Genomic DNA, 12,585 nt, shown 5'->3' on the forward strand with positions numbered 1-12,585 from the left:
TGACCTGCTGGTCACAGCAGAGTCCCCCTGGCCTGGAGCAGCACCACGGCTGCTCCAGATGAAAAGGAAAAACAAAAAGGGGGCACCCAGGTGGGAAAGGCAGAGGGGTGAAGAGGGGGCTCTGAGCACCCCTGTGTTGACAAGGTAACACTGAAACACACAGAGCCCCCCAAAGGAGATGGACTCCAGACACTGCTCAGCCATAGGGGGACAACACTGAATTTGGGGACATCTGTGCAGGGACCCAGCTGTCCCCAAGAGCTAAGTGCCCACGTGTCACCTCCTGTCCCTGCCCTGTCCCACCATGGTTCTCCCAGAGCTTCATCCTGCCTCCCTCCACAAACCCTCCTTCCAGCACATCCTGGTGTAAATCTGGCCCCTCTGCAGGGGTCCACAGCTCAGCCTCTTGGTAGAGGGGTCAGGCTCTGCCAGCCTCACCTCCTGGTGAGGTTTCCATGCCAGGCAAACATGGGAAAACCTGAAATGTCTTGGCTTTAGTGTTTTGGTTTTTTGCTAAACCAGCTCATGCAACAGTCCAGGCATGAGGAGCCACTCTCTCCTCTGGGATGGGGCTGATCCTAAACACAGACGTGTCCCACAGGAGGGACAAGGCACTGGAAAGCAGCTGCCTCACCCAGAGCAGAGCTGTGCAGGACAGAGCTGCTGCCCTTGCCCCACGCACCCACTGCAGCACAGCTCCCTCCAAGCATCACTCATGGCTCCGGGGATGGCAGCTCCCACCTGGACACAGCACCTTCCACCTCCCAACCCACCCACCAAGGGAAGTTTAAGGACAGAAAAAAATGGGGCTGAACTGCAGCTTTCTGCTTTGGTTGTGCCCTGGCCTGGGCAAACTCTGTGCCTGGGGAAGGAAAAATCTCCTCCCCCTCAGGAGCAGGAAAGGTGACCAGGAATGACCTCTGTGGCTCTCCCACAGGGGCTGGACACTCTCTGCCTGCTCTATCCGCTCCTACTCTAACCACAAAGCTGCCAGGCCTGTGGCCTGTCCCAGGTCAGCTCCCACCTGGGATCAGCACCTGGACTGCAAACACAGCTGCAAAGCCAGGGATTGGGGACAAGGAAAAGGCAGGGCACAAGCAGGGCAGGGTGGGAACAGGTGGCTGGCTCACCTGTGGTCTCAGAGGAGCCCCAGAGCCGTGTGGGCCAGGGGACCAAACCCCCCCATGCTTCCCACAACTCCCTGTGCCTTTCCTAGGGGAGGGAGGTCACTGCAGCTCTGCTCTGTCCCAGCTGCTCTGGCTCTGCTCAGAGGGATCCATGGGTTAAGGATGATGGTGAAGTGAGAAATAGAAACAAACAAAATCCAAACGCCTCCCCAGCAGTCCAGAGTGACAGCAACGGGGCTCAGGACAGGTTCCTGGAGCTTGGCTCTGAGCTGGGCGTTCTCTCTGATGGTGCTGGGCAGGGGCTGCTCTCCCCCCGGTCCTCCAAACCTCTGTCCTGGTCACTGTCCCCCCCCGAGGCTGCCAGGGGCTCTGCCATGCTGCTGCTGCCCGTGCAGTTTTTGCCACTGGGTTTTGCTCGGCTGTCTGAGCCCTCGAGAGCCTCAGTCTGCTTGGGAAGGGAGGGGCTGGGGACCACCCCCTCCTGCAGCAGGGCGAGGGGTGCAGCCCCAGCAGCGGGGGGAGCATCAGCTGCGGCCACCACGGACGTTGAGGTGACCTCGATGGTGATGGAGCCCACGGCCGTCTCCGGGTGCTCGCTGCTGACCCTGATGCGGGCAACCAACCCGGAGGCCGTGGCTGCCTCCTGAGGGGTCCCGTTGGCCACGGCTTCGTGCACCACAGTGGGGTCCAGGAGGGTCGTGCTCAGGTCAGACAGAAACGAGGCCTCCGTCACAATCGCGGCCGTCTCGGCCACCCAGTTGAGGTCACTGCCCACGGAGGCGGCGGCGGCGATGACGCTGGAAGCCTCGCCGGGGGTCAGGGCGGCCGGAGCGCTGCCCTCCCCGGGGGGCCCGCTGGCCAGCGGGGCTCGCCGGCCCCCGGCCTCGAGTGGGGCAGCCGTGGTGTTGTTGTTGAGGTTGTCCTGCAGCGTGGTCTGGGTGCCCTGCCCGACCTGCTGGTTCTGCAGCAGCATCTCCTGGATCCGGATCTGCTGCAGGATGGCTGGCAGCTCATAGTGGTGGAAGAAATAAATCATCGAGTGCTGGGGGAGGAAAGGGAAAGGTGTCACCCTGGGCCTGGGTCACAGGCCACCACATCACGAGAAAACCAAACTTCTGAAGAATCCAGCTGCTCTGACACCCAGAAGGTCAGCAGCAAGTTTGGAGAGATTTATCCCTTCCACTATGACTGCTGCAAGCTGCTTTACAGTTTCCCTCTGAAGACAGGCAACAGAGCCTCTTCACTTTCAAAGACTGGGAAAAGAAGGATGACAGCATTCCTCTGGGCCATCCTCTATTCCCTGTCCCCACTCTGCAGCAGGTCAACAACCAAAGACTCCCAGCAGGTATGCTTGATCCAGGATATCACACGTCAGCTTGGAGCTGGTCCTGTCAGCTCCTCTGCAAGGCAGACCCTCCCCAGGATTTATTCCAGAAGGACAGGATGGAAATCCTTCCCAACACCCATATGGCACCAGGTTATTGTCAGTCCCATGGCTGGACTGGAGGCAGCAATCCAAACATCCAAACATTTCCTCTTTCACACCCTCATTCTGCTGCTCCATTTCCAAACTAGGTGTAACTCCATCTCTCACAGAAGAAAGGATCCCTCCTCCAACCCAGCTCGAGGGGAAGTTTGACCAAGTCCCCCCAGGTGCAGCAGTCCCTCAAGGGACTCACCTGGATGAAGAGCCAGGAGGTGACAAGTGCCAGGCTGCTATACTGCCCGTTGAAGCGGTAGTGGTAGGCGTAGAAGGCAAAGTGGTACAAGTAGAAGAATCTGGACAAGACATAAAAAACCAGGAAAAATGGGGGCTCCCTTCTCCTCCCAACCCCAGCCTGAGCTGGGGCACTTTGCACAGGGTGACACAGACTCATTAACAGATAATTAGAGCTGTCTGTCTATGAACAGGACAAAACAAGAGGCTGGGGAAGATCAAGGTGATTCCAAGATCCAAGCCCAAACCCGAAGTGGAGAAATTGCACTTTGGACCCTGTGACATGTGAGGAAGCTCCCAAGGACTCAGAGCAGCTGGGGGAGGACCTGCAGAGGGAATGTGGCCACAGGCAGCCCCTACCTGAGCCAGTGCCTCTTGCTGGTGTTGGTGTGGCAGCAGATGGCGTCGTACTGGTCCGCCAGCCACACGATGAGGATGATGTAGAATGCAGTTGTGGTGTCATTGAAGAACTCAGACATTATGGCCTCCATACCTGGGGGCAGAGAGGACATCAGCACGTGGCAGGGCATGGGAAGAGGTCCTCTGTCACCTCAGGAGTAGGGCTGTGACTGCACCTGCCCAGGGCAGGTAACTGGGCTCTGCTTATGGCAGCTGCACGAGTGTTCTGCCTGCCACGTCCCACAGATCAGCTGCACCCTGCAGCGCAGATTTTGGGAGGTTTTGTTGAATTAAAATTGTACAAACGCAATGCAGCCACAGAGTGTAAGTCTGCAATGAGCTCCAGGGACAGACAAAGCTTTGGATTCTGGGATTTCCCAACAAACTGCTGCTTTTCCAGGGGACCCAGAAGGACAACGGAGCTCACTGTGCCATCAAATTCCAGAGCCTTCTGCCTCGTGATGAGCAGCCACAGTAACCACCTGCTGTGGCCAGCTTGGAACACGGAATTAGACTTCCCACAGATCCCAGAGGGACGTGCTGCAGACACAAGCAGTGAGGCAAGTCCTTACCGACCAGAGCCAGGATGACAGTGAGGAGTGGAGCAGCAGGGAACGCAATGGTCATGTTCATCTCCAGCATCTGTAATAGGTCAACTGCAAGAGAGAAAACACACTGAGGCATGGAGAGAATGGAGGGCCACAGAACCCTCCATCCCACAAGTACTGCCTGCTCAGCACAGCCACATCCTCTGTCCCCAGCCAGTACTTCTCAGGACAGAGAACAGTTCTGGCAAGTGCAGTGACTGGGAGCAGGAGGATGAATTCCCTGTGCAGCGACAGGTAGGACCCTTCTGAATTGGAACTAACGATCCTCAAAGTCCTTCCAACCCAAACCCGCTGTGACTCTACAGCACCCTGTGCTGGAGCAGGCACAGTGCCCAGCACAGCCCAAACCTCTCAGCCAGTCCTTACCGATGAAGACAAAGATCTGATGGTGTGAGTAGCGCAGCAGCATTGAGACAGAGAGAGTCTGGAACAGGAGAGAGAAGGGGAGGCAGATTAGAGCCCCACGGGTGCAGGGAGTTGCTTGGAATCGCAGTGCAGCAGAGGCCTGGGCGAGCCTGGGCTTGCACATCCCACATTCATTAGCTGGAGCTGTGCAGAGCCATTTCCCAAAGAGTAATTAGAGCTTCACAAACAGCAATTAATCTCAGTGCTGCTGCAGGGGAACAGACAGTTAGGGATTTGTTTGTAAAGGGACCAATCCTGAATGTTTGCACTGGGGCCACACCAACCCACAGAGCTGGGAGCAGGGATTTTCCCGTTCTCCATCCCGCTCCTCCCGGCGCTCAGTTCCTCCTCCTCAGTGCCCACAGTGTGATTGTGCACAGACCTTGCCCCATGGGTGGGACAGCCACACACAGAGAGACAGTCACCCACAGCCACCCAAGACAACAAACACGGGGTTGTTATCCCTTGGGATCTTGTCTGATGTGTATCTGAGAACACCTCATCTCACACATCATCACTTGGTTTATCTTGATCACTCCTGGCAAATCAGTCTGGGCTCCTAAAAGTCTTGGAGGACAAATGTTTGCACCCTGTACTGACAGCTGGAGTGTTTTAAGGACACTTAGAAATTAACAGCAGCTCCCTTTTGACAACAAAAACAACACTGCATTTTAGGTCAGCTCTTCTGTTCATTTCACTGGTGGACTTCAGGAACTTTAAAAAAGAAACCCAAACAAACATGCCCCAGAGTAGGGCCTTATCCTCCACCAACTACACTTCAAAAGCAGATGAGAGCTCTGCTGTAACACCAACCACTCTCTGCCAGCACCAGGCTGAGTCCAGGCACTGCCCAGCTCACAGTGACTTACGAAGATGACCATGATGACGAAGGCTGCCAGGTAGGATGTCCTGGCCATCCACATGCTGACAAAGCGATAATGCTCCCCAGACACCACATTGCGAAGGAAACCTGGAGAAAAAAGCACAATCACAAGCTCAGTCTGATTAAGCCACAGACTAAGAACCAAGCTCCAGTGCCTGCTAAAGAAACAGGATTTGGAGCAAATCCTCAGGGCAGCACTCATTGTCATGCAGGGCAGTGAGGTGGGAGGAAATCATGTTTCCAGACACCTCTCCCCTCCTGCCTCTCTCATTTTGTCCTTGACAATAACACAGGGAGCTGCTCCCTGCATTACAGATTAATCAATAGTCAGAAGATGACAGTCAGGCATCCACAGAACAAACACCCACTGCTCCAAGCAGCCGCTGCTGAGACTCCTCCAGGCCTTACCTTTGTTTTCCTCATTCTCAGCTAAAGCTTTGACACTCGACATCAGGATGTCATCATAGCCCAGGAACTCGTCCAGCAGCAGGCGGCTGAACCTGTCCCCAAAGCACTGATCCCTGGTAGGATCTAGAGAGAACACAAAAACTCCTTAACACTGGTCACACCTGGAGCCACAAAGGCACAAGGTGAGGGATACTTGTGCCAGCAGAGCTGCATCTACATGGGGCAGTAAAACCAATCTTGGGGGGGCTGGGAGAGAAAATCTCACCCCATGCTAGATCCAGCCACACTAAAGTGCAAATGGCAGTCCAGGCTTAAGGACTGTCAGGGATGTCACACTTTGTGCTGGCACAGACACAAAGGGAATTTGCCCTCTAGACTTGGCCTATCTTCAGGGCTCACCCTGACTGCCCATTACTGCACAGGAAAGCTGCTTAATCCCCATCCAGCTCTGCTTCAGCTTGAGTGGGAGGAAGTGACGAGTTCCTCTCTAATTGCTGCACTAACAGATACAGAGGTTTGCTGGCATGAGAAGGTCTGAGGCCATGTTGCTGACTTGGACAGGTTTTAATGGAGCCAATGCCAGGAGAAGAGAACACTGTTCAGGGAAATGACCTGCTGGTGCTCACAGGGGCACAGCAGCACACACGGTGTGACAGATCTGTGAGCACCGTCCCCAGCATCTGCACAGTTGCTCTGGCCACCAGGCTCTAACCCTGCTGCTCCAGGCTGAGCCCAGAGCCTCAGTGCCTTCAGCCAGGGAGAGAGCTCTTCCCTGCTCCAGGTAGGAAAACTGTGCTGGGCATGACACCACAGCTCGCTGAAGGCTCCACCATCTCAGAACGCTCCTCCTGAAAAGCTGTGACCTACTAAAGGCAGTCAGGCTGCACACAGCAGCTCTCCCACGTGGGAAGGGAGCACCATCAGCTTCAGGAAGGGTTCCCAGAGATGGTGTGGAGATCTCTGCACTGCAGGTACCCACCCCTGCACCCCCTGCCCTGCCTGGGCTGCCTCCCACTCACCCAGGGTCACCACCATGACAGGGATGCTGAGGCGCTGCCGTGTGCTCTGGGACAGGCGCAGGAAGCCGTACTCCAGAGAGTATTCCACAATGTACTCTTCCTGTGGCCACACTGGGAAAGAGAGACAGAGACACAAGGAGACTCAACACCCACACCTGCAAACAGCCAGCACAAAGAAACAGCCCCTCTGGGCTCCCTCCCCCACCTCCCTCCTTCCCTCGCATCGTGTTCTTGAAAAGGGAACTGGCTGCAAACATGGGCTCCAGGCTTCCCTCAACCAATTAAACATAAATCAATATAAACTCTTTGGAATTACAGCCCATTCCCTTGACATTAGTCCTTAATGTGGCACTTCTGGGAAAGCTTCAGGGAAGCAGTTCCAAGCTGTACTCAGAACCTGCCCACAGCTTTGCCTGGCAAGCCCAGAGCCACTTTTTCTTGCTCTGTTCAATTTCTGCTTCCCATGTTGTTTGGGAACCAGCAGGAAAATCCACTTTACACCTCCTGAGCACCAAGTAAATGCTCCAGAGGCAAGAGCCCTGCACTTCCCAGGGGACTGAGGTCACTGCTGCAATTACATTTCAGAACTGAAGGCAGCAGCAATTACAGCTTTCCCAAAAACTGGTGGTGCCTGAAGTTTCCCCAGTTTGGTTGTTTTTTGTTGTTTTTTTTTTTCCAAGAAAGGTTCCAAAGAGATGCCTTTTTGCTACATCATCTCTGAAAGGACAAAACCTCCTGCTAAGCCAGAGCCAAGCAATTTAATCCCTGCTCTTTCAGACTGCCAGGGTGTATCTCCAGGAGGGGGGAAGCAGCTGTCAGGCAGCTCCCAGCACCACAGTGACAGTTAAAGGGACACAAGAACTGAACAGAGAAACACCCAACCCAGCACTGACAGAGATCTCCTGATCCCTTTATTGGGCAGCAAACACAAGCTGGGCTGTTGGGTTTGGCTTTTGTTTCCATTATAAACAGTTTTAAGCCCAAAAGGAAATCAAGAGTTTAAATATCAACAATTACTTCCTTTGTATAATAAAATATTTTTTCATGGTAAAATATTCTGACTAAACATAAAATTTGGTGCACTGACAAGATGGAAAACCTGGAAAAAAACAATAAAATCAGGTATTTGGGACTGAATTAAAGATGTGAATTTTGTAGCCAATTTGGGAAACAGTCTGTTCTCCTCTTCTCTTTTTTTGGATCGTTTCCAACCAGGCATTCAGCAAAACAAGGGACTTCCCACCAGTGTCCCAGCCCAGCACAATGTGACTCTTCTCAGAACCCAAGCACCAGCAATAAAGGTCCTGCACCAAAAACATTTACTGCTCTCTGGTCTTAATGACCTTTAATTCAGGACTAATGAGCTCTGGATGAGCATCAAGCAAATCCACTGCAAGACCAAGGAACAAGACAGTGCCCGGTCTCATCCTCCTCCACAGCCACAATCCCAATGTGTCTGCAGAGCAAAGAATTCCAGCCTTCACAGGAACAATAGTGTGGTGAAAGAGGCCAACTTCTTGCAAATTTTGTGGAAAAAAACCAAAGAATCCAAGTCCACATCTGTATTTTAAGGTAAGTATTCCTTAGTAGATTTCCTACCTTAACTACTAGAAACAGAAGTTTTTCCAGACTGGAATTCCATTTTAAATAATACAAAGCTACTAAATCTCCCTCTGGAGTTTACAAGGTCTGAGCAGCTTAGGTCAGGCAGGAAAAGGGTGGGATAAGGCCAGGGAACATCCGAGTGGAACAGCAGTGCTGTACTGCAATCCACCAAAACCTGCTGGGTGGCTTTTGGGATTAATTAATTGTAGCAAATTGGCTGCTCCAAGTGCTGGTGTTGGCTAAGCACCCAGAACACAGCCCAAACTCTGCTCATGCTAGAAGGAATGTCACTGTCAGGAGATCCCTGTGGATTGTAGGGGACAGTGAATGGATCAGAATAGGGGGTTCAAGCTCATCTGAGACCCCTGACACCGATCACCACAGGAACATGCCAGGCCAAGAGCCTTCCTTCACCTGGGGTTGATCAGAAGCCTCTTGGCCTGGCAAATTTTCCAACCCAGCCTCCCCCCAATGCCCAGGGCAGAGCTTGCTGTGGGTCTGCTGTTAGTACTGACAGGACTATCCCCAGGTAAACACATCAGGAAGACATTTAAGGTCACTGTGCAGGTGCCTGAAGGAGCCAGCACAGGACATGAGGGGAGGATGATGATGGGAGGAAGGAGGAGCACAGGTAGCAGTGAAGGTGTGATTACCTGCTCGGGCTAGCATCTCAAACTCGGACACAGTCTCCCGCAGAGGCTGCATACCTTTAGTGGCTGCGTCACTAAACGAGAACTCCTGGCTGTCGTTGTGGGGCAGCTCAGTGCTGCTCACCCGGGATGGCTTGAGGAACACCTTGGGTTCAATATCCAGCTCAAACTGTTGGAAAACCAGAGTAGGGAAAGGCACATCAGCAGCCTCTTCACCTCTCATCTGCTATGCTCTCTCTATTCACACAAAAATCTCCCCCCTGCCCCCTGGAAGGACATTTTCTGTCTTTCCTTTCTGTGTTAAACCATCAGCGGCCAATGTGGGGACTCACGAGCAGCCAAGGAACAGGCTTGGTTTCCAGGAGACCAAGGGATCACACAAGGACTTCACTTCCAACTAAGTCTTCTCCCCAGCCCGTTACACAGGCTCCCCTCTCCAGCACACACAAGGAGCATGTCCTTACCTTGATGGAGCTGTTTTCAAACATATCCACAGTCATTTCTTCCTCTTCCTCCTCCTCTTCCTCAGTGGTGGACTCAACCACCATTCCTGGGAACTTCTCGACCCCGCAGAACTGCAGGAAGATGGGGGCCCGGCTGGAGTTGCGCTGGATTTCCACCCTCAGGATGCCATCGCGGGGCCACTTATCCCTCACATGCTCCAGGCAGTTGATGGGAGAGCGGGAGAAGGCGATGTGGATGTAGGCCAGGATGAAGAGCACAAAGAGAGCCTAAAGGGCAGGAGACAAGGCAGAGACTGTCACAACCCCTGGTTATCACCAGCTTTTCTCTGCCCGTGAAACACCAGAATAATTTGGGCAAGTGGACAAGAGTTTTTGTGCTTCCCTGCATCAATAATGCAGCAGCCAGACCTTGGCAATTCCAGCAGGGAATGCACCAAAGGCATCAGGAACCAGCTGCTCCTGCTCATGAGAGCTGACAGTGACAGCCTTCTGAAAGCACAGGCCCTGCATCCAACAGTGTCCCCAAAACCGACCACACACAGCACCAGTGTGGGAAGAGGCCATGAGGCACACTGAAGGAAATGGAAACACTTCTGCCTTCTGACCCTTCCCTCCTCAGCATAAAGAATTTCCTGCTAAAACCTAGAGAAGCCTGCCCAGCTTTGTAAAGGCAGAATAAAGCAAAAAAACTCTTCAGCAAAGCCAACCCATCTCTGGCTAGGATGATCCAAACCCACATCAGATCCGTTATCCCAAAGAACAGGTCCTGCCCTGAGGAGGTTGAGCTGGTCTCTGAGGCTGAGTGCACAGAGCACCCCAGCTTCCTGCCCTGCCTCCATCCCAGGAACAGCCAGAAACCACAGCAAAGCAGGGTGGAATAAAAAAACTCGTTCCCTGGAGTGAAGAGAGACATCCAAAGTTCAGAGCTCCGAGCACAGCTGGCACAGAGAGTGGCACTGCTGAGCTCAGACCTCCCTTCCCAGCCGCCCTGTGCTGCTCTGCCCTCATCAGCCCCGCCATCCTGACCTATTTGTGATGAACAAACAGTAAACATCACTCTGCAGAGGAGTTGCACAGGGAGATGGGACGGAAGGTAAAGCAGAGCCATCTCCCTGGTTGGAGGAGCCACCGGAGAGCCAGAGGCAATTCCAAGGGGTGGGAATGTGGGCTCCCACTTCCCTCCTGAAAGCAGCTGGAGGAGAGCTGGGAGAAAGCTGCTGACCCCTGACCCTGCAGGCTGTTCTCCACAGAGCCCTGAGGAAGTTTTTCCTTCTCTGGGAGGAGCTGAGACCAGAGGCAGAAGGAACACAAACTGCTCCCAGCCACTCTGCCTGACCACTGCACCGTTAGCACTATCCCTGCCCCAGCCAATTTGCTAGGATGCAGAAGTAGAACTGGGAGAGGGAACAGGGATGTGAAAAACCCAAACGTCACCTGAGATGGTAGAAAACATATCTGTGCAGCATAAGACAAGCTGTGCTCAATGTTTTCTTGGTGAATCATAGAAAACTAGAGGAGTGTGCTGCTGTTGCCTGGCTAAGTGCTCTCCCCCTTTCTCTAATTTCCCATCCTGGAAGCCATGGAGTAGGATTTTACCTAAGGGCAGTCACCTCTGGACACCAACAGGCCACTCTGGGAGGGTCCCCATCGCCCAGCAGGCAGGTGGGGTCACCCCAGAGCACAGTGACACATTCCAGGCACTGCTGAAAGAAACAGAGCTGTGCCTTAACTGCTGCCAGAAAATACAAGACTCCAGAAAAACTCCAACAATCCAGTAGGCCATGTGGGAAATGTATCCAAAAAGTGTGATTGCTAGCAAACAGAAACCTCTCCTGCCTCGCACCAGCCTGGCTGCCCAGCAGTTTCTTTTTGCTTTACAGATCTGGAAGAGCTCCAGAGTGCAGGGAACACCGGGACCACCATGGAGACTAATGTCTCCCTTACAGGAGGGGCCAACGGGAGCTCCGGGGACAGCTCGGCGTCCGTGGTCCGAACACAGCTTGCCACCGCCAGCGGAGGCACGACCTGTGTGTTTCTAGTGGAATTCCTGCCTTCAGCCCGGCCGTGGGCTGGCAGGAGGAGCTGCCCCTCACCTTGAGAAGAACGAAGAACTCGAAGACGCGGCGGAAGGAGGGAGGGAAGAGGCGCGCGTAGGTCACTGCCATCTTGAAGAACAGCGCGTGGAAGAGGCGGTCGCGCACGTTGATCAGGGGGTTCTGGTTGAGGTTGGGGTTGCGGACGCCCCGGTTGTTGCCGCCGGCGGCCCCGGCGTTGTTGGCCGGGTGGTGGTTGTTGGCGTTCGGCTGGTTCTCGGACATCCTGACGGCGGGGCTGCTGAGGGCTGGGCCCTAAAAGGCTGCTGCTCCTTCGCGGGCCGGGCTGGGGCCGGGCGGGCGCTGCGGAGGGGCCGCGGGCGCGGGGCCGGCGCTGCCTCCGTTCCCCTCCCCGGCCCCTGCCCGGCGCAGACGCCTCGGGGTGGCGGAGGGTCAGGCCCAACGGGTCAGGCCTGGGCGCTCAGCTAGGCTCGGGACCTGCGCGGCCGGAGCAGACGCATCAGGGACGCGGCTGCCGGGATGTCCCCGCGGCCATGGGGGTCTCTCGGCGGGGCGGCGCGGAGCGGCGCGGCCCAGGCGCGACGAGCGGCTCAGCTGTTCCGGCGCGGTCCCGTCCCGTCCCTCAGCGCTCCGCCGCCATTTTCCTCCGCCGGCCACGGCGGCTCACGCGCATGCGCGCGCACGCGCGCCCAGGGCACGACGGGACGGTGGAGGACACGCTCCGGCCCTGCCCCGCCTCCATGCAAATGAGGAGATCTCCCGTCATGCACCGCGCGCAGCCGGCACCTCCGGGCGGCCGTTCGGCCTCGAAAAGGTAAAAAATTTCAACAAAGAGGAAGGTTTACAATCAAAAATGGTCTGGGAGAGTGAACGTGTGAATAAAGGCCTGGGATCCTGGAAACTGGTACTCGTACTGAGGTAAAAATTGTCAGCTAAGGGAGGTTTAAATACTGCTGAGGGGGTAGACGGATTCGTGCTCGCTTCGGCAGCACATATACTAAAATTGGAACGATACAGAGAAGATTAGCATGGCCCCTGCGCAAGGATGACACGCAAATTCGTGAAGCGTTCCATATTTTTTCGTCTCCACGGTCCCAAAGCCCCTCCTCGGCAGGACCCTTTTGTCCCCCCGAGACGCGGCTCGGGGTGTTCCAGCCCCCCGCGAGGTCGGGGGAGCTCCAGGCGCGGCTCTGTGAGTTCGCCTGTGTCAGGCCCTGTCCCGCTGTGCCCCCGCCCTGTCCCTCAC

The 12,585-nt window shown here is 54.9% G+C and overlaps 1 protein-coding gene and 1 non-coding gene across 3 annotated transcripts; one reads left to right on the plus strand and one right to left on the minus strand.

The window, feature by feature from the left end:
* Nucleotides 1–518: 518 nt before the first annotated feature.
* Nucleotides 519–11,995, minus strand: TMEM259 (transmembrane protein 259). 2 transcript variants are annotated; one of them, XM_015651854.3, is made up of 11 exons: nucleotides 11,379–11,995; nucleotides 9,286–9,552; nucleotides 8,879–8,990; nucleotides 6,567–6,677; nucleotides 5,548–5,670; nucleotides 5,126–5,226; nucleotides 4,218–4,275; nucleotides 3,816–3,899; nucleotides 3,205–3,337; nucleotides 2,807–2,906; nucleotides 519–2,169 (listed from the first exon to the last, which is right to left on the minus strand). In XM_015651854.3, exons 1-11 carry the CDS (start codon nucleotides 11,601–11,603, stop codon nucleotides 1,366–1,368), a joined length of 2,118 nt encoding a protein of 705 aa, XP_015507340.1. In that variant the 5' UTR covers nucleotides 11,604–11,995; the 3' UTR covers nucleotides 519–1,365. The 2 variants fall into 2 exon arrangements, with proteins under 2 accessions (XP_015507340.1, XP_015507339.1); XM_015651853.3 differs by having other exon boundaries at nucleotides 8,825–8,990; nucleotides 11,379–11,603.
* Nucleotides 11,996–12,312: 317 nt separating this feature from the next.
* LOC117245576 lies at nucleotides 12,313–12,419 on the plus strand. Its single transcript, XR_004500381.1, has one exon. It is a non-coding gene; the product is annotated as a U6 spliceosomal RNA (small nuclear RNA).
* Nucleotides 12,420–12,585: the final 166 nt, after the last annotated feature.

This window comes from Parus major, chromosome 28 (genome assembly GCF_001522545.3).
Source record: "Parus major isolate Abel chromosome 28, Parus_major1.1, whole genome shotgun sequence".
Classification (NCBI taxonomy): domain Eukaryota; kingdom Metazoa; phylum Chordata; class Aves; order Passeriformes; family Paridae; genus Parus; species Parus major.

Bases quoted from the DNA above. Each gene is read 5' to 3' on its own strand.
- TMEM259 (XM_015651853.3), bottom strand. From the start codon at position 11,603: ATGTCCGAGAACCAGCCGAACGCCAACAACCACCACCCGGCCAACAAC. The intron at 3,900-4,217 runs GTAAGGACTGGC...TCTCTCTTGCAG, and splicing joins TCAGATCTTTGTCTTCATCG to TTGACCTATTACAGATGCTG. The intron at 2,907-3,204 runs GTAGGGGCTGCC...TGTCTTGTCCAG, and splicing joins AGCAAGAGGCACTGGCTCAG to ATTCTTCTACTTGTACCACT.